General features: G+C 34.9%; 1 protein-coding gene across 1 annotated transcript in view; it reads right to left on the bottom strand.

Annotated features, from left to right (window-relative positions):
- Window positions 1-22214, bottom strand: part of LOC111045324 (homeobox protein Hox-C4a) — a 147895-nt gene that overhangs the window by 87677 nt on the left and 38004 nt on the right. Inside the window, exon 2 of the mRNA XM_039427378.1 lies at window positions 12048-12343. Within this exon, the coding sequence (XP_039283312.1) occupies window positions 12048-12343 (296 nt within the window). The remainder of the gene's footprint in view (window positions 1-12047; window positions 12344-22214) is intronic.

Below are 22214 nucleotides of genomic sequence, written 5' to 3'. Positions count from 1 at the left end.
TATAATTATTGAGTTAATATCTTTCCAGTTATTGATATAGGCAGTATAACTAGAGGCCAATATTAAAACATAAGTTATTATTATAATATCCATATAAACACAGAATAAGAATGAAACCAAGAAGGAACCATTCGTTTCTTTTATGCTTATTCTATGCCTAAACCTTGTAGATTTTTTCCCTTCGGGAATGAACTACAATACTCAAAAATCCAGGATACCTTAACCAAGTCCTAAATAGCACTTGGTAATAAAAAATGTTTTAATCAATGTTCTTTGTCTCACTCAGATCTGGATGCGGCGGCCTTAGTCCACTTAATCATCTCCCTCCAGGAGAATCTGACTCAGTTGAAGAAACGGAATAAAATGCTCATAAAATGAATGTTCTCGAACCCCGTGTTTGAAGAAACTCTCGAATGTAAATGAGTTTCTAAGCATTCAGACGAGTCTGAAAGTAAGATGGCCGCGAGGTTCTGTTGAAGAAGCGGTGAAAAACAATCCTTTGTGCAAGTTTGGAAGGCGAAGTTATGTTGAGAAGGGGGTAAGAGGGTAAGCGATGAGCATCCCTTCGCTTAACTACCCTTGAAGGGCTCCTTCCAGAATTCCCCTCATTAAGACGGATTTGGAGAATTAATACTTTCAGATTCAGTTGTTATTAACTGGAGATCATCGGAAAGTTTGAAAGCACGGCACGTTTTCCAACTTCCTTCCACTCTTTCATAACTTTCTATTCTACTTTGCATACCATTCGTCTCCCTATAGTTTCATTTTCCGCTTCTGCTCTTTTATTATCTCATCTCAGAGGTGTGAATGGATGAGTAAAATATAAAAGGAGCTAATGACTCCACATTCAGAATCAGAAATGAGGCAGCTCTTGTTCTATTGGAACGTAATTAATGAAAACTTACGTCCTTATAGAACAGTTTCGATAATAATTATCCAACGCTCATTGAAACCATGTGTTGAATCACATTTTTAACGATCAAAAATTTAATAAAATTAGAGTGAATGAATATGACGTGATTATTTGAAAAGCGATATACAGTAGAACTCCAATTATCCAAACTCCGATTATCCGAATCGCCGATTATTCAAATCACTTTCAAAAAAAAACTTGTACAAAAAAGTCTAAGTGCGCTATTATTCTACCCTCCGCGAAGCCAGTGTTTGCGCGTTCGCTTACTGTTGCGTGACCTGGCTGCCCGAAAACGGCTGAAGACCGCAAAACAGCTTACATTGACGGAAATGTTTAAAAAACAATTATTTTTATTTCTAAACTTGTACATAAGTACATTTTATTTATATTCAAAACATGTAAAAATATCATGTTTCTTTTATTTAATTCAATAAAAAATAGTGCAATATCAAAACGTAGCTTTTTTCTCTCCAATGACAATTTAAAAAAAAAAACTCCGATTATCCGAGTATTTGATTATCCGAATGGGTCCCGGTACCCATTAATTCGGATAATTGGAATTCTACTGTAATACTACAGTTAGTTTAGTATCCCATCATATTAAGCGAGCAATTTCTGTATCTATGCATTTATTTATGTATGTATGTCCAACGGATCTCGAAAACGGCTCTAACGATTTAGATGAAATTTGCAATATCGGAGGTTCTTGATATAAAAATTCGATTGCACAGGGTCTCATTTCTGGGAAAACTCGCTGAAAGACATGAAAATGAGAAATCAAGCCTGGTAGGCTTCCAGGAACAGCTGATACAAGACTGCAATTTTCATAATCTGTTGTACCACTAATAGAAGTGAGATGTGATTATTCCAGCTATATGGCCCGCAAATACAATCCATTTCAATCAGCTGATCACGTGTAAAACGTGACAATATTCTCAGCTCAGAAGGAGAAGAAGGAGAAGGAGAAGAAGGAGAAGAAAGAGAAGAAGGAGAAGAAGGAGAAAAAGGAGAAGAAGGAGAAGAAGGAGAAGAAGGAGAAGAAGGAGAAGAAGGAGAAGAAGGAGAAGAAGGAGAAGAAGGAGAAGAAGGAGAAGAAGGAGAAGAAGGAGAAGAAGGAGAAGAAGGAGGAGGAGAAGGAGAAGGAGAAGAAGAAGGAGAAGAATGAGGAGGAGAAGGAGGAGGAGGAGAAGGAGAAGGAGAAGAAAAAGAGGAGGAAGAAGAAGAAGAAGAAGAAGAAGAAGAAGAAGAAGAAGAAGAAGAAGAAGAAAAGGATGAAGAAGAAGAAACTTCATCACATTCATCTTCATCATATATTCCTCTCTCCATTCTCTATCCATTCACAATTGCGAGAATGAATGTGATGAGGGAATAGGACAAAACTGACCATGAGAACTTCTATACACCTTTTCATACATCTTCATCATCTATTCATCCATTCTTCATCCATTGGCATTCAATCAGTATATGACAGTTTTATTGGACAGTACATACCGGTAATCATCAAGCAAATACTGAATTGTTGAGGATAATTTTATTTTTTATTCTAAATTTTCCCCGATATTGGAAGTATGTCAAGAGATCAATATTCAATAATAAAATATAAGAATCTGGATAGCATATATTGTCTATGAATAAATAAACCATTATGATTCTAGTATAGTAGGCTTATAAACAATGATCCGAAATAAGCCTCTTCTTATTGCAAATAGGATTAAAGCCTTTTAAACTTCATCAAATAATAAAATTAATAGAAGAATGGAATCGAGCTTCATTGAATGTGAGAATAACGTCACCTTTTGGATTGGAGTTGCAAGTTGTCACGTGGTATTTTAGCACCACAAAATATTTTTGAAATGAATTATTGAACTCTAATGGAATTATAAAATAGAAAGGAAAGATAGCCTAGTCAAAGTACCACTCAAGTAAAATCGAATGTTATTAGCGATAAAGAGTAATCATATTATCTAAAGCGATAAGAAAAAACATGCATAATTGTAATTCAACAATAATGAGGATCCATTGGCAGAATTAAAAATTATAAAGCGGCTTATTTATTATTGGCAGATCATAAAAAATAAAAGTTTGCATGTACATTTGAGGTTAGAATTGTTTGTTTATGTTTTAAAATGAATCAATCAATCTAGGATAAATCGATAGTTATTTAAATCAATACCTAACGAATCAGCTGATTGTTCGATCAACCAGTATAAGTTGAATTATAAAGTTTACTCACAAAAGATGTATTATATATACGAGGGAAGGTTTATGTAAATAAATAGGGACAACTATTATTGCTGCATGAATATTTATTACAATCTAAAAATGTACGAAAACCAAGAGTATACAAAGCTCATATAAAAAATTGAATGTATGCTGCGTGATAGTATCGTATATCACGATTTATTTATTAGAATAATCTAAGACAATCACTCCATCTATTTATATAAAAAATTTTTATCTATCTTTTCTATAAATAAGTTGAAGAAACCCTGAATCTGAAGTAACCAATTGTATTGAGTCCTGCTAAATCAGAAAGCTAATCAGAAGGAAGCTTACAAATCGTTCAAGTAAGAGATGAAATTTTTCTGGAAATCACTTCTCTTTGGCTTGTGATCCCGATCTGTGAAGATGCACATGGAAATTAGGGTTCTTTCTTCCTGTTAAATTTTAAAAATTATCAAGCCATTCCCCTTTTTAAATGTGAACTATTTGTAACTAATGTTCATTTATCTGTGAACTCAGTGTTGTTAAAGAGTTCTTAATTGTAATCTGTTCCCATAAATGTACCTTTAATACTGAAATAAATCTATAAGAAATCTTGACCACGCGCGAGCCCAGCCGAGACGAAAAGGACCTGCAAAATTAATTATTGGAAATAATTAATTTATTCTACAAGACCTCAAGAACATCATTACTGTGAGTGTTTGTTCAAACGAGCTCGTTTTTTAAAGGCCTTTTAATAAGAGTTGGGGAATTGATCAAAGCGCTATATAAATTAATTCAAGTCAAAAAAATTCACAACGTGTTGAGTGCTATCATATAGTCTATAAGAACGTTTCATGAATTTATTTGATTTATGTAGGAAGCTTACTTCCATGCACGGCACGGACTCATAAAAAACCCTGAGATTTTTAAATGTTAGTTTTATTAATTATTATTTGCTACTTGATCAAAGCTTGTCCTATTAAATCTACCGACCGAACAAGTTTTAAGTTGTAGAATTCTGAATTGACTTAAAGTCCAAGTATCAGTATTAAATATAATATATATATATATATTTTTTTAAAAAACTCACAATGGTGAATGCTATTAAGCCTTGTGATAATCATTTAATTTATAGAAAAGAATTTATTTAAAGAAAATTATAGATATAAGAATATTTTTATATACATTATTTTTATGGGAATATATTTTGTGTTTTATGTCAGCATACAAATTCATAGAAGTTTTTATTATATCCTAATTCATCTCGTGATATACAGTTTGAGCTGTCTCAGTGCCAAGAAAAAATATTCTGCAGCATATAAAATTAGTGAATCAATTAATATTGATCTTATTAAGAGTATTCAGTATTTATCATCCTTTGATGATAGTCATACTGGTCCGCCAGAAAAAACATATTGATAATTATATTAATAAGATTCCAGTTATATCATATAAGGATCCAGAGAGCTTCAAGAACTGGCGTTGTAAGTTCTAAGGAATTTCGGAAGGATAAATTGGTGGATACCTGTATTCATGGCGAGCGTTTTAAAAATCAACTATAAAAAACAATAGTTGGTCTTCATTATCCTCGATTGGATACATGGTTACTGGTAATCAGTCATCAACTATCTTTTTGATTTCCTTATTGGTATTCTTCAAGAACTTCATAGAAGCAGCGGTAAGAATTATTAATCACCAGTCATTGAACCTTGCGGTGATTAATTATATTTGGGAAATTCATGCATCTACCACTGAGCTAGAGCTGCGGTTTGAACTCAGCATTTTTGCGAGCCGGACGGCCTTAACTTTCTGCGAATTTATTCGCAAAATAGGGACTTAGGGAAAATAGCGACCGCTCTTATAAATATCAAGAACACCGTATCATCTATAAAGGATTTGCAATTTACCACTTCACAAAGTGAATAATTTTTTAATTGCATGTTTAATTTTAGATCATGATGAACAAGACTCATCTGTTTCCATTCATAGTATAGCGTAATTCATGAAACTGCAAAACGTATTCAATCAACTTTATTAGCTCACTACTCATTTATCATGAACTCCTTCATAAGCCAAAAAAATTATCAAAGCTTATAGTATATCGATGTGTATCAACGAAATCTTAAAGATTTGAGATGAAAAAATATATTAGTCTACAAAATGTTGGATGTGCATATGTATTTCTCTATCACTTTTCATCTATTTTACTTATCTCAAAAAGTTATTTCAGCTGGAAGTTTAAAGTTTGAGAGCTTGGATTTGTATGAAAGACTGAAAGTATGATTACAATTTCATCAACAATAAAATGTGAGTTTACTACTTGGCCTACAATTACTTTTCATACAATAACCCTCCACATTTTTATAAAATTGAGCAATACTTAGTTGAAAGTACACTATACTGAAATCAACATATATTTGAGATGTGATTCGTTGTGGATTGAGTGTCGTGTGGGAGACCCTGACTGGCAACAGTAGCGCACCGTAATTGAGCGACTGAAATCAGCCCATAATGTGTCGCTTCCTGCCCTCGAAACAAAGCGAAGCCCCTTCTATTCTTGAGAGGACGTTTTGAGCGCCGCCAACGTTTGGGACGTGTTTCAGAGAGCAATAGACGAAGACAGAATGAGAGAGTAACTCGAGACCGTAAACCGTAGGATAGAATGTTGAACAGGGTGTTGTGATGGGAAGAAAAATGTGGTTGAGACGTTGAGAATGGTCGTGAGGGAGATCTCCCTTGTTTTCTTAGAGCATCCCAGCGCTGTAACTCATTATCCATAGTTCTCTCCTCCTTCCTAATTCGGTCCTCTTCCTCCACCACTCTCTTATTCACTTCCCTGAAATCAATTAAGTGAAGGAATCTTCTAACAAGAACGGACCACCCTTGTCTATGCCATCTCCGCTACTCGGTACTTTTCTTTCTCCTTCTTGTCTTCTTTTAACTTTTCTCTTCTTCTGCCTTCCTCTATCGAAGTTCTTATTAACTCCCACTTAGTAACCACTTGAGTATGGAATGATGTCATCTCACGCAGTTCTGATATATAGTACGATCCGTTTAGCAGGTCTATTCAAGCCTTAGCCTACTAGATCCAGCACATTACATTCTTCTTCTGAACTGTTATTGTTGTTACAGTGTTGAATACATTAGGCTATAATGGTGCATTTTGGCACAAATAAAATTAATTTGTTGAAATAATAATAAGAAGAATTATTTATTCACGTAAGTTACAAAATATTCTAGTTTATACACGAATTTACAATAAATTACAGTATAGCAGCTAATTATGCAACAAATTTCACATATTATGAAAACTTATTAATCACAATGAAGATTGAATGCAACATTAGAATATTGATAATATAGTATTGTAATGTAACTACATAAATCGGCGGTGTTTCAACGACAATGATAATTTCAATGAATAAATATTAATGCACCCCACTATAAATTATGTGTTGGGGTATAAGTAATTAGTTGCTTATTGCGTGTTATAATTACTATTTACAAACTTCATTCACTGATATGGGATTAAAGTTTTTTATAATAAAATTAGTAAAAATGGATTATTAGGTCTCATTTGAAGAAACCAGAAACTTGTATCATCAGTTGTCTTATCAGACGACAAAAAAGATAAGATAATAACGACTATAAAGGTTAAGATTATTTGCAACAATACGAAATGGAAGTCATTTTTGAATTATTTAATAAAAATAATGATATTGTATTTGAGGTTAGGTTCTTTGGAAATAGAGCTTGTCGGTAACATAAACAGTGGTCAAGCTCTACATCTGAAATTCAGTCAGGACACTTTCTAGCAAAATAATTGCAAGTAAACAGTACTCAATAAAACAGGGACACAGAAGGTTTTGTAGATTCTAGCTTGCAAAATAAAGGACATAAACGTTTAAAAACATATATGAATATTTATTGTATATATACGAGCAAATGAAAATCATGAAAATATAATAAAAATGGAAAGTAAATGGGATCTAGTTTTATTAGGCGCATTAATACAATAGCACATTCTGTACAAAATCTGGTGATGTACCAATCAGAATCCAGTATTTAGTAGGCGCTAAAAATATATATTTCAAAGAGTCACCACGTGGTCTTTTTTAAATTATAAGAATAATATATAATTATTCTAAAATGCATGTGTATTTGTAATCAGCATGGGATCAAATTTAAGTGTGAATACATTTATATATATTTTATTACTATGTATTTGTATCGCAAACTGTTTGACAGAGTCAGTTTTCATCATTGGGGATTTGTTGAAATCCACCAATAGTAGCAGCTATGCAAATATATGTAAATTTAGAAATAGGAAGTATCGTCGAGAAAGAATAAGGGAGGATCACCATCCCACTTGCTAGCCAGATCTCAACCGGGACACCAACTAATATGAGAGCATTAGACTGAACCCCTTATAATATTTAATTTTATTTTTGCCAAAGTTTAAATTTAAATGTTCCTTTTAAACAATCGATTTAACTCAGTGAAGTCGCTCTATAACATGAGTTATTAAAGTAATTATTAAAAGTGGCGGATCCATGCCACATCTTTAAATTTGTGAAAAACGACGTGAATTGTAAAATATTTTACAGAAGACTCGTCGAAGGTTACATTTAAAAAATCAAGCTTGATTTAGACTTATTTGCGCAAGTAATTATAAACAAGGGAAAGCCTTATTGAGAACATTGATGAGATTTAAATATTTATGTATCAATCAATATTTGATTTATTGCATGTGCTCATTTTATCTATTCCAATATCAGTATAATCTTAAAAGAATTATCAGAAGCTCAAAGTTCCTAAGATAATTTTTTTTATCTAAATTCCACTGACAGCCAAACTCAAACCCTGAGAATTAATATTTAACTTTTGATATTGTTGGAATACGTAATTTCAAAATTGTATTCAACAAGCGGAAGTAAGTTAAACGATTGAGTCATATAAATCTATAATATATGCTGATAGGAAAATAATGAGAATTATTAATCGATACTAGTAAGCATAGTAAGGGTTTTAATTGAGCCATCTGTGATATTTTTCTTGCATACTTTCTCATATTGTTTTTATATTTATCGTTTCATATTTTATAATTGCTTGTTGGATATAAATTTATGTACAATTATACATTTCATTTGTTGAATGGTGCACCTTCCATTTTTAATCCTATATTCATGCATGATCAATCTTGTACTAGTATTTTTTATTATTATTGACAAATTAATAAAATTATCAACCAACTATATTCTTCACCAAATGTGTTGGATAAATCAGCGATATACAGTATTGATAATTAAATCTTCAGAAATATTACATTCTCAAGATTTATTTAAATGGTTCAACATAATTACTGAAGTCGAATTGACTGAAACACAGGGTCATAGAATCAATCCGAAGCAGTTCTTCAAGTCATAGAAAGTATAAGGAATTCTAACTAAATACCATCTTTGTTCACACTCGATATTATCTCACACTGCTGACCCATTTGTCAGATGGTAGCGAGTTGGATTGGTGTCGGTACCATATTGTCTTGTGCAATATTTAGAACCCTTATATTTATCTACATCTTCAGCATCTTTAATTGTGGAGTCGATCAGAGCAGCAGTAAGGATTGCCGATTGATAAAGCGGCAGCAGTTTGCAGCAATTGATAGCGGAATTTTAAATAAGCTCCTTGAAGAGCTGGTAAGAACCATAAGGTATTTTTATTTCAGCAGGCGCGAAAATATAAAAAATATTCAAATCTCATTTGCTCTACAGACTTCTGCCAGCTGGGCACATGTAACCCCAAGAGGACGTTACAACATTCAGTAAGTACTCATATTTCTACCATTCCCGATTCATTTTCTTATTGATTGTCTCCTCATTAATTTCATTCTGGAATTAACTCATTCTCAAACATGAATGGATTCAATTGCGAGGTCATGTTCTAAAAGATTCATTGCCAATTATTTCTCTTCCGTGTCTCTTTAAACCCTCGATAATTCAGGTTCGAATAGTAATAGCAGAGACAAGAAATATAGTTATGCTTATCCTTTATCTATGGTAATAGTAATCATTTGAAATCTTTTTTTCAGTTGTGGACAAACCTTCGGTTGCAGAATGTTATGTTAAGATTTACATGTTCATGGAATTTCCTGAAAACTTTAGTTCACTCTGGAACGAAGATATGATTAGTGAAGTGAACCATAACTAAGAAATCCTTCATAAGAAGAACAGAATTTTAATATTTTTAAGTTTTTATATATTTTCTTGAATATTGAACTTTGGTGGCTACTGTAAATGATTTTACCTCTGTTTGTTGTAAATGAATTATTGTGAGATTGTGAGATGTACAGCAGTTGGATGTGGGAGGATGAGCGAGATTGAAAGCCGGGATTTATTTGGGGGTAAAATCGATTAAGTGAGTGAGGAGGTCGAGAAGGAGAAAAAGGAGAAGGGCCAAAATGGAATAAGTTACGCCTCTTGATTGCTGTGCAATTCTCATTTCCTCCCTTGCTGTCATATCTGTGCACTGGCTCATCTGTCCTCTTGTCTTTTGTCCCCTTATTCTGATTCCAACACACCCTTGCTGTCATTCACTCACATTTGTTCATTCATTTCATATTTTAGCGTCACCCTATTTTCGAGTTATTCCTTTTGTGAATGATTGGAGTTTGTAGTATTCACATCGATCATCAAGATGTGTTATTGCAGCAGTCATCATTTCTGGATTCTCAATGAGTTCCTTTACTTGTAGTTTTCCATCTCTCAATCACTTGACTCCCAAATCGTAATACTGTAATATACAGCACAATTGATTAAGTTCTCATGCTCCAACAAACAGAATTCCAGACTCCATGCCATTCCAAAACCCGAGTCGATTACATAGAGCCCGATGCTTGGAAACCACATCAACAAATAGTCACTCGTGTAACAAACAACACTCGTGTTACACGATCTGTGTATTTGTACACAAGTGTATGTGCTCTAACCCGAACAAAGCAATTGACCTCTTGGCCAATGGGAGGCTGCACAGGATAACTATATCCACTACAATATGATGGGCTACTGCAGTACTTCTGTATACATATGGCGAGGCCTCGGGTTTGGCCTGTCTAACATGCAGGAGAACTTTGTCTCTAAGTATGCCGCTTGCGTGTGTGGGTGCGTGCGGGGATGTTGGTGGTGGAGGGTGCAGTGCACTGAGTGCTCTGCTCAGGCATTAATCACAGCCAGCAGCATTCGAGAGGAGCGAGCAGTAGCTAGCAATGGGTCTCCACTAATTAATAACACCCTGTATATAGACCCGTGACGCTTGAAACCAACCAACGGGTCTGTCCGACCGTCCGTCTCCCACAATAATATTACAGCTTCGCTTCTAACAGAGAGCATCATCGGGTCCAAAATCATCATCATCAACACCGTAATAATCGTCAAACTCAGCAGCCTCCATCCTTCTCACACTGTTATCACTATCTCTCAATGTCTATAACGATTTTCTCACTCTCTATCATTTGTCTCCTTCCCACCAATCCCACTGTCATCTCTCCACCAGATGACGGAGATGACAGTTTCTGTTTATTCGTGTACTCCACAGAGAGATAGAGTGAATGTGGGAGTGTGAGAGCAACAAACCTCGACCCTCTGTATTCCGTTCCTTGCCGCTATCAGAGGAGACCTCCTCTTCTTTCCTCCTTCACTGTAAAACCCCCATCCCACCCACTCACACCCATCATAACAACCGTCAAACCCTTCTGAAATCATCCTTCCCTGAAACGAAACGATGATCGCTGCGTCGTACTTACTGTAGCTCACTGATTGTGTTAGTCTCTCCGCCATCCACAAATCTCTGCATTATCATGCATCGATCCGCTCAACACTTGTGTGTTGGGGTTGCATGACTGCCAATTGACGATTTCAGTTCACGAGCGGTGTGCTCTCTATGAACAGTCTATAAGTCAATGAATTTTCACAATCGATGTATTCAGTTTACAAACAGGGCATCTCTCCTTGAAGTTGATGATGTACTTTTTGTATGAATCAGTAAGGAATAAAGGTGCAATACACTTCTTCAAGTAATTCATAACAAAAATATCTTGTTACAGGAATAACAACATTAACATTTTATCAAAATTCTTGGAGAGAAATAATCGATTAATAGTACAGGCTCAGCCTAGTTTTTCCTCCAATGTCATAATTGTATTATGATTATAGCATTTTATACAATAAATGAATAAATAAATAAACAGCTATTCCAAGACTCACAAGATAACTTAGTTATCTATAGATTGATATTACATATATGGTTTGTTAATAATATTATCATAACCTCTTTTGGATTTATTTTTAATCAAAATTGACCCTGTTTTCCATTTCCAATAATTTCATGATATTATTGTTGAATGATTAAAAAATCTCAATTTTCTCCCTGTTTTCTTTCGTTTGAAGGGTGTATCATCTACAATCTGTGACTAACTTCCCTTACCCTTCCCCACCACTATTTGCCACTGCCTATTAGTAAATTCTATCAACATTTCAAATCATAGTTGGCTAGGTAGCCTACTTTTCCTCCTATTTCTTTTCAGTACACCACACCATAGGGTTTCCAGCAATTCAGCATATCACCATGGTGGTATTTGTTATTGTTTTGTGTTCACATTATTTTACTTTTGTATTGTTGATCTTGTTTCCAATTAATGTTGTGTGTTGAGTAAACTGATACTTGAATTGAACCAAATTTATAGTTCCCATGTTTATTTTGGACTAAAATTGTATAGGAAAGACTAACCTTATTTTGAACTGTGTCATCACAGTTTTTGGAAGAAAAATAGCACAAGGATTGCCTTATTATGTTATCTACCAATGTTATTACTTCAGTGCCATTTTTATCGTGAATAGATAAATGAAATAGATAATGAGTGTGAAGGTGATCTGACCTGTGTTTCAGTGACTCCGAGCAGCTTAGCCATGTCTGCCCTCTCGGAGGACGAGAGATACTTCTTGATCTCGAATTGGCGTTCCAGCTCGAATATCTGTCGTCCGGTGAAAGTGGTCCTCGCCTTCTTGCGCTTCCTGTCTCCGTCATCGGACGAGTCGACTGGACTGCCGCCACCACGCGCCGCTTCCATGCTCGCCTTAATCGCCCCCGGGGGTGGCGACGGCGAACTGGTGTTTGTGTTTGTCGTGGTGGTTGTCGTTGTATCCTTGGATGGTTTGCTGCGCTTTTTCGATTCTGCAAAATAGTAAAAAATTGTTCAACGATTAGATTGGATTTTTTCAATTTAAATTTCAATTTATTCACAACACACAAAAATGATTAGAAAAAACAATATACAATAGAACAATTACAATAATAGTCACATTGCAAATAAATAAAAATAACACAATGATGTGATGTGCTGGAAGAAAAAAATACCTTGCCTTTATCGCATCAGTAAAGTGAAGTTTGAACGAGAAGTGAACAGTCTTCCAAGGATATCCTTTTCATCAACACACAAATGCTATTTTCAGAGTATTGTAAGTTTCTGTGTAGCCTACATTCATTTGCAGGTGAATGGAGAGATGTGTTGGATGTGTAGTGAATTTTTAAAGGATCATATTATAATAGTTCATTCAAATAGATCACAATATAATGATGATGGTTCAAGTTGTTTTTCATAGTAAATTATACGTTTTCATAAACAATCGACTGAGACCATTTCTTGTGAGGTTTTCTCCCGAACTTGAACTATTGGTAAATAACTGAACTTCATGTTTCATTTTCTTAATTTTTCCAATAGTACTTCTATGGCGGGAGTTGTTCATCGATTGGAAGTACTTTTGTGAAAGTGAATCAAGAGGAAAGTAAATCATAAAGTTCCGTTATTTACTGTGAATTATAAGGATACTTATCCTTGTCCATATCCATATATTCATGATGAAAACTGCAGTAACATTGAAGTTCAAAAGTATGAAAAGTACTATTCTGTACTCCATCGGCTCCTCTAATGACTGTTACCAAATAATGTATCTGTAAAACAATATTACAACATTCAATGAGGAGGGAAGGAAAGTGAAAAATTAATCAACCAGTGTCTAGACAGCGTTAGAGCATCGAAAAACTGATAAGCACAGTTGGTCTTTCTAGTAGAAATACCACTCACAATGGTTGGATCGCACTTTGCGTGTCAGGGCTTTGTAAACATCGCGTGAGGTGAGAAATTAGTGTATGGGAAGGTGCAAAATCATTTTTGTACTACAGTACTAAGAATTGACAATAATATATAGTAAGGGTTTATCTAGTAGATTCATAGTAATAGTCATGGGAGGTTGAGAAGATAATAGGTTGAAGGCGAATCGTTAATTATTCTATTAAAAAAAATATACATTATATTGATGAGGCAGTAGGGGTGACTGAATTCTACAAGAAGAGGAAAGTCTGTACTGCTAGTGATGTGGTTCTTCGCTTCATAGACCACTTGTTGCTCCTATGAATGAACTTTTTAACGGAAGGAACTCTGCACTCCTCTTTAACGCTCTGCTACTGATGGTCTGTTATTTCATTCAATGATTGCAAGACCTGTATGAAGAGCTTGTCTATCAAGAACAGCTATGAGGGGAGAAAACTATTAAAACAATAGAAAACCGCTGATAAAAGTCTAAATCTCCTGAATGTCTAAAATGAAATAGGAGTGGGGAGTTGGAAGAGGTATGGGTCAAGTTAGAGAATGGATGCAAAGTGGATATTACAGACAAACTAGGATATTCGAGTAGCTAGGAAAATTAGAATAATTTATTGTTTGTTCCTATTAAGCTACTTAACAAAAGCTTTAGAGGAGAACAACATTATAAGGAAGTTGGTCGGTCCAAGTTCACATAGTGTTGATATTCTGCAAATCAATCGCATTACAAAATTGAAAACAATTTAAATCATGTCAAAGTTAATGAATCGCTGGAGGAATCCATAACCATATTTTCGGAAATATGCTAATATTGGTTACGATATTATTAATACTGATAGGCAAATGCTAGTCGAGTATAATGGTGCGAATGTGTACGTATTATGAGTAGATATGTGAGATTTGAACGTATTTTAGTTAGCCGAGGCTCAAATGGCGTGGGCGAAATGCTAACAATCCTCTACAGCTCTACACTACACTGCATCATGGAATTACATTGTCGGCTAGATTAGTTCGGTTTATTAGCTATCAATTGGGATAATTGGGATCGGAGTGCAGTGGATAGTGGTGGGGGGTGGGGATGGGGTCGATTGGCGGAAACAACGGAGCAATTACTGCTGCAGTCCACCAGCAACCCCATAACCCTTTACCCTTACCCCCTCTCGCCTCCACTACACCAAACCCTCATCACAATATTGAACAGCACCTTGCATGAGCACAAATCACTAACAGATCAGTTCGATGCACTCCCGTTGTCTCGATATGTATTAATTTCTGTTCGCTTCATTATATACAAAATTCCGTTGAAATTGGAGAATTGAGGTAGCCTTGGGCGGGTAATGATAATCAACTAGTAGTGGATTGATTACTGCACGATTCTTGTATCGATATCAATTAACTAGCTTTGTACATCGTAACCATACAATTTGTGCTGGTAGCATATTATCAAAGCAAGCATGTGAATTATTATGCGATTGTAATTCAATACAATCTATTGTATCTTGTAGAACTCTCAGATAGGCATGGATCCAATATCATTTGTTTACAATAGTTCAGTGAGTTGTAACTATATAACATACATTTCCATCTCGTTATAGTCAAATGGGTAAGTAGATGAATCAATTAATACCTCAATTGATTAAGAGATTTCCATATTCCTCGTATTGCGAGCTATTCTCATCCCTTGAGATAATACCCATTATTGACCGCTCCTACAGTTATAGATATTATTGATTTTAAAGTTCAGGGTGATAATCAATTGAAAATGTCTAAACTGCTTTAAGATCAATGGTCTGTAATGTATTGTAATAGTTTAGTGATTGAGTGATATTTATTGGTATTTGGTGAGGATTAATTAAAATTATCTCATCTCAGCAAAGTGTCTTTCAAACAGCTTCAACTATTATTTCAATTATTCCAATTTATTCAATTATTGCCAACTTAGAAATGTTTCATGTTCACCAATTTACATTATTTGTATTATCATAACTGACGCCGCTAGTCAAGCTTGTTAGCTAACTACAAGTTCTCATAATTCAATAATTTATTTTAAAAACTATTATAATAGTAAAATATATTGTAATGGATTATTTTAGCCAATATTATATCAAAATTTAGATGCTTGATCTTCAATCAAAAATAAACACACAACATTTTAATAATCAAAATAAAAAGTTGAGACCACTCTTGTCCAATAGATCCTTGTGGAAGGAATTCGGAAATAGAATCCTATCTGATAGGAGCTATTCAAACTCGTCTATGGTATGCCGAACTCATCTGAATGATTTTGTAGTAGGAGTAGTTGTAGCAAGTTCTAACTGTGAATAACTATGACCTTTTTGATCACCTTAAATAAATGGTAGATAACTTCTAATCTAATCGACTGTAAACAAATCTGACTGGCTAAAGATCGTAACTGTTGTCACGGTGAGATTCGCCAAACAGCTTTGATAAGCAACTTTCTATACTAATAAGCTAAAAATTACGACTACCCACCTTTATTGGCTGTTGAAATAACAACAAAATCTATGATATATTCATTTATTAAGATCCAGATTCGCAAACAGTTGTAAATGGTTTTCAAATAACCTAAAACAGCATAATGAATGTTTGTTTACTATAGGGGTTAGTTTCTCGATGCAACTGAGCCGGCTACCTTATCAGTCAGCTGATAACCAGCATGTCTGTTTCTGGTTGTTGACTGCTTGCTTCGATTTTCAATTTTATTATATTGTTTATTGTACACTCTGACCTGCTGAAAAATCTGCTCATTGTTCCCCCTATTTGTTTTGCTTGTTTTCTCGTTTTTATTTGTAAAATTATTTATTTATTCTATATGGCACACCTGAGCACTTTTTCTTCATTTGTAGCCATCCTATTGGTAGATTTATTTTTCTGACCAGTGATTGGTCATTAACTGGTCATGTGACCTTTTCTTCCCCAAACCTAGCTTCTCAATTTCGGAGAAAAAGGAAGAAGGAGAGAGATTAACTGAGCATTCCATTGGAGAGTCGTTTGTAACTCCTATTTGTTATTTTTTGTCGTTTTAAATGTTTCATTGTTAAATTTATGTAAGAGTGCTGAATTCAATTAATGTAGAGTTCCCGTAACGTTAGAATTTATTTTGATTACCAAGTCTCAGTTAAAAAGGAGCTATTAATTATTAAAATCGCGAGCGAAATAATGAAGCCTAATATGATGCCATGCAGCCTGACGAAAGATGCCAGCCATGCAGTGAACAAATCTTCATGAGTGAGTGCGCGTATATTATGGGCCCATATAAATGTGAGTGATTTATAATATTATTATTATTTAAAAATCTCTTCGACTCAATTTTCCATAGACAAACTGGTATATCGTTTGTAAAAATTCTGACGTTACACTGTCCAAACTTGAGTCGGGCAACCCTTGGGTGAAAGCACTACTTGCTCATCCTTAATAAATTTATAAACTTGGAAGAACTCTTTAAAATTCAAATTATATTGTTTATGGGCTTAACCCTTCATTATCAAATTCATTTATTAATTATTGAACAAACAATATTCTTATATGATTTAGTAAATTTAAATAAATGCAACTTGTCATCACATGTTGTTCCTCAGTGACCCTGTGTACGACCTTCCTTATAGCTTATTTATTTGCTAATATCATATTCATTTCAGAGGTCAATAGTAACCCATCATCGAGTTACTTGATCTTGAGAAAATATAGTCATCCACTATACTCTAGACATTTTTCCCTATTTCGTGTGACAAGGGTACTTCCCAAAGCAGGAGTTAACCCTCAGATAAGTGCCGTCACCGACAGGAGACTGGTATAACAATCACACTGTGTAAAATATTCTAACCCGTTAGCAATCGATTAAATAAAGTCAATGGAATAGAAGGACATCACACTATTGCTAAGTCGATACTCTTTTCCTTCTAGCTGATCTTGTTTCTTACTAAAATTGGAATAATGTACAAGGGTGGAGGTATTCTCCTCTTTCTAGTCTACTCATATTCATCTTTCTTCTTCTCCTCCTTCTCCTTCTCCTCTAGGCCGCCTCATCCTCTCTATTCATCCTTCTTATAAACAGCCACTTCTTTCCTTTCCAACTGATCCTTCCTTTTTCACCACCTCTCCCTTTCCTGGAGCCTCAGCCGCACCCTTTCGTGAGTTGAGCTTTATTGCCATTTTATATTCTGCAGATTTTGCTTGCTCTTCCAGTAAACCCAGATTTTACAGCGAGAGTTGAAGTGGACCCAAACTACTGCGATAACCGCTCACTGCAATAAACGTTCCACATTATAATTTGGATTCGCAGATGTGATTTGATGAGCCTCTCTATTCTCCATGGACCTATTATTCCTGGTATGCTTATCATTATTCCCTTTACCAACTACCAAGCAAGCAATTTATTCTCATTTCAAAATCAACTGACAACAATCTAAATACGTGTAACTGATCGAATTCGAGTGTACAGGACATGATTTATTAAAAGAAGATTCATAGTGGATTTCCTTCCAGGTGTAGAAATTGATATAATAATATACGAGTAATTAATATAACTCTAATATAACAGTATCATAGTAACTGATATATTTAATGTATCAGTAATTGATCCATTGAGCGGTTCATGGATTATATTTCTCTTATATTCTTATCTCAAGTCACATTTAAATCTAGTACCCAACCCTGAGTAAAAAATTGTGGAATCGATTTTTGTATCAAGAATTTCTTGTGTTCAAAATTTCATCAGAATTTAAAAAATAAATATCCTGATAATATGACGAAATCATCACTTTTGCTGTGAATGGACAGAATTGATTTCTAAGATTTGACTGCAGTGTGGACATTCTACTATGGATTTAGATACGACTACTATGGTCATAACAGGTCCGCGTAATTTGACACTTGTAGATGCAATAAAATTACATGCCAATGATAAAATCATATCCAACAATCAAAAACAGATAATTCAACGCGAGGTACAACGTGACAAATAACTTTCTTCAAGAATATTAAACTCATGACAATAATAAACAGTCTCACCAATCAACTAATGCCATAGTGGTGTAGAATAGATCAACATAAACCAACAATCCCAAACTATCGAGGAACCAACTACACGGGAAAATCATCAAAAGGATCCATTATCGACTCCCAAACAAAATTAATTGGCCTCGAATTTCTATTTGGTGTGAACAGTTAATGGGCAGACCTGACGGTTTCGCTCCGTTAAATGTAAGTCGATAATCCAATCAGGGTGAAGGCTGGACTGGGAAGTGGGAAGTGATTGGGTGATTGAGGAGGCAGCAACGATTGAAAGAAGAGAGGAAGGAAATTGCTTTCATCGGGGGCGAGAAGCGCATCTTTTGAAGGAAGCAAAGCTATTTATAGCCCGTGGAGGCAGGAAGACCTCAGTTCACGGCTCACTTTGAAATCTCATTAGCAACTTTACGAAAGCCGGCACTGACCACTTACACTCTCATCCAATCATGTTTTTAATACTTCTAAACACTTCTAATACTTCTATTTGATAGGTGCGTGTCTCTGATATTGATTTGAAATTTGTAAACCAGAAATCAAAGTTCAGAAACTTGGTGATTCTTCATATTTATCCAGATAATCCTGAATATGCTGTGATAAACACCGCAGCACATAGCGGCAAGTTTTTAACTATAAACAGGTCAATGATGTCAATCAAAAACATTTCATTTATAATATATCCTATACTATTAAACGAACAATTTCTGTTTATATGTTTAGATTTTTGAAGGTTTGATGTTTGTATTTCACCGAATCTCGAAAACGGCTCTAACGATTCTCACAAAATTCAGAACATAGTAGGTTTATAATATAAAAATTCGATTGCACTGGGTTTCATCCATGGGAAAACTCGCTGAAGGACATTAAAAACATAATTATTATCCATCTTTGGAAAAACAGCTGATAATAATTATTTAGTCGTCTGTTGATGATGGAAGTGAGTGAGCGAGCTCATGTGTGTGGGACTATGCTTTCAAAATTATGACTCAGCTGTTGGACTTTTGTAATCATTGAATCAGGTACTTAGTGCCGGTTGCAAAAAAGCCGGGTTATTCTTAATCCTGATTAATTCCAGTAGAACCATCTTTTTGAAATACACTGAAATTGATCAGGATTGAAATTAAAAACAGCTTTTGTGCAACCGGGCCTTTGGGAGGGAAATTTTTAATCTCATTTAATCTCTAATTTAAGGTAATTAATCTCAATTTAATGTTATTAGATAGAACATTCCTGTATGAACTATCAATATTATTATAATTTCTTCTTTCGTAATAAATTTTCTATGCTTTTGTACTCCAGAGCGAAGCTCGGTCCCCGATATGTAATCATTATAAAACCAAAACATATAATCATAAGACTATCATACTCGAATCATATGATATAGCTGAAGGATAGACGAAGGAAAGTATGGAACCGTAATTTGTAATATTTTACTCCATATTCTACTTCTGTTCAAATCAAGAATGGAATTTTTTAAAGGAAAATTTTTTCTTCAAGTGTGCAACTCAGTAAATTCTCCATGATTAGTTAGTTACTCAGAGCAAAGAGGATTGGTTTTAATTTTTCTATGAGTAGAAAATACTACCAAGGATTTCTATTTCAACAATTCTGTTCAGTTGTGTAAGTTGATAAGAGATGGTATGGTGGGATAAATGTGTTTCTCACAGGAAATGAATAGGGTTGGGTGAAGTTTGGTGTGGATGTTTGTGGCCCAGGGGCCTCGAGGAAATGTTTCCAAAAATCAACGATGACAAGAATCCAGAGGTAGTTCCAATATACATTTGAACCACATATTGCCCAGAATGAGATTGGTCAGCAGGATATTAAAGAAGCTTTAGAAGGGATAGTGTCCGTTCTATACAAGTGAGGGATGTGTAGAGTTGACAAAGGTGGGGCACAAGAATACAATTAGAGCAATAGAACAAAGAGAGTGGTTGTCAAGATTGAGATATTTCAAGATCCTTTGTAGAAAGTAAAGTGTTTCACGTCCAATATATTTCCTAGATTATAACATTCATTTACAATTCACTTGAATCATAGAACGTTCTCTGTATTTTGCTGAATGACTGAGTTCTATTAATGAATATTGATAATAATATTATTTGAAGTCTGTGGAAAGCCAACATTTCGAATGGAGAATTATCAGAATTTAAATATTTTTCCTCTTGTTATTAGAATTCCCATTTTTGTTCCATCTCAATAACAGTGAAGAATACGTTTTATCCATTGCTCAAAAGAACCTTACTTTTTATGAAATCGAATAGTTTTATAAACGTCTTTGATATTGTCTCGATGTCCTGTTAATTTGATATAAGTGATTGACCCCACCTAACTTTCTCTAATCTCCATCACGGTGAGTTAAACATTTTTAACGAGTGAGAAAGAACAGCAAATCCAACATGGACGACCGGAAGCAGCGTTTTGTAACAAACCAGAATTCAATCTATGTTGGCAGCGCACAAAGCTGAAGACTGACGACATACGGACAACCGACTGGAATAAAAGTGGAATATTGAATTGAAATCGCCCACTCGGCATTGTCTGGCATTGGGTGCCTCACCTGGACACCCACTTACCCACTGGCCGGGCCCAAAATTGCTATTCTTCGTTTTCTTCACCCTTTTCTTCTCAACTCTTTCACACTGTAATTCGCTTTCCAGATTCCTATTATTATTATTATTTGTTCCTGCATTGTTATTATGTCTCGCGCATACTGTACACGACATCCCTGTTATTCATCATTCATTTTGTTAGGAACGGAAGTACAAAGAGATAAAATATACTCTATTGATTACCCACTGTATAGTTTGTTCTTCATTATAGGTACACAGGATCTCTTACAGAATAGAGCCCACAGCTAAGACAGCATCCATTCTCTGTTTCTTATGTTACAGGAGATATGTAAAAAGATCATAGAGGAATTGAAGAAATGCTCTTGAAACAGCAATATATTGGATAGTCACATCAAGTTTATTGAATTCGTGATATCACTGGGAATGATATGCTTCGGTTTTAGGGTAAGCTCTACTCACTCATGAATCTTATCACTGCCGACGTGGAGACCATCCAATAAAAATCTCCAAAAATATTGTAAATGAACCTGTACTTTACCAAAAAAATGCATATATCAGTGAATCAGATAAAAAGAATGTCACAATACAGGAATGCGATTTCTCATTCCGCAATATCGTGAAGAGTCAAAACTATTCTTCCAAATCTATTTTAAGACGTTCTCATGATGAAAGAGTATGTGCAAAATTGAAAGAAATTATGACTTTCCATGATTTACGTCCTAGAAATTTAGTTACATGTAACAGACACATATAGTATACCATTACACAGTTTCCAACATAAGGCACAGGAACCATCCAGAATATTTTCTTGGAATAAGGAGTATTCTATCTTTTCATCCTAGAGAAAAACCAACAGGCGCGCACAATTTATTTGTCTGTCCTTTTACCATTCTCTGATTCTTATCTACTGTGGTCAAGTCGACTTGAGTTTGAAATGGACATTGATTGACAGATGGAGTTTGAAGCAGGGCGGGACACGTCCTCACACGCGCAAGGGCGACCTCTAATTGTCACTAATTAGTAATTTGAAAATAAATATTCACCGTCGTCGTTACCGTCACACACACCGATCCGTGCCGAATGTCTTCAACTTTCGTAGATAACAATGGACAATAAAGGTGATGACTGACATAAATGGCTGACAAAGCGACCGATTTACTCACGCGCAAGCGCTAGTGCCTATCTCATTACATATTTCTTGGACTAATGAACAATTTAATTTCAAAGTTTGTGTCAGACCTCCCCGCTGGAACAATAAACGAAACCGGTACGGTGTCGTGATTGGCGACTGGCGTCTCGTCACTTTGTTCGACTGCAAACCAGAATTTTCACTGTCATCTAC

Source organism: Nilaparvata lugens, chromosome 4 (assembly GCF_014356525.2).
Source record: "Nilaparvata lugens isolate BPH chromosome 4, ASM1435652v1, whole genome shotgun sequence".
Lineage (NCBI taxonomy): Eukaryota > Metazoa > Arthropoda > Insecta > Hemiptera > Delphacidae > Nilaparvata > Nilaparvata lugens.
This window is presented reverse-complemented; position numbering and strand designations above follow the sequence as displayed.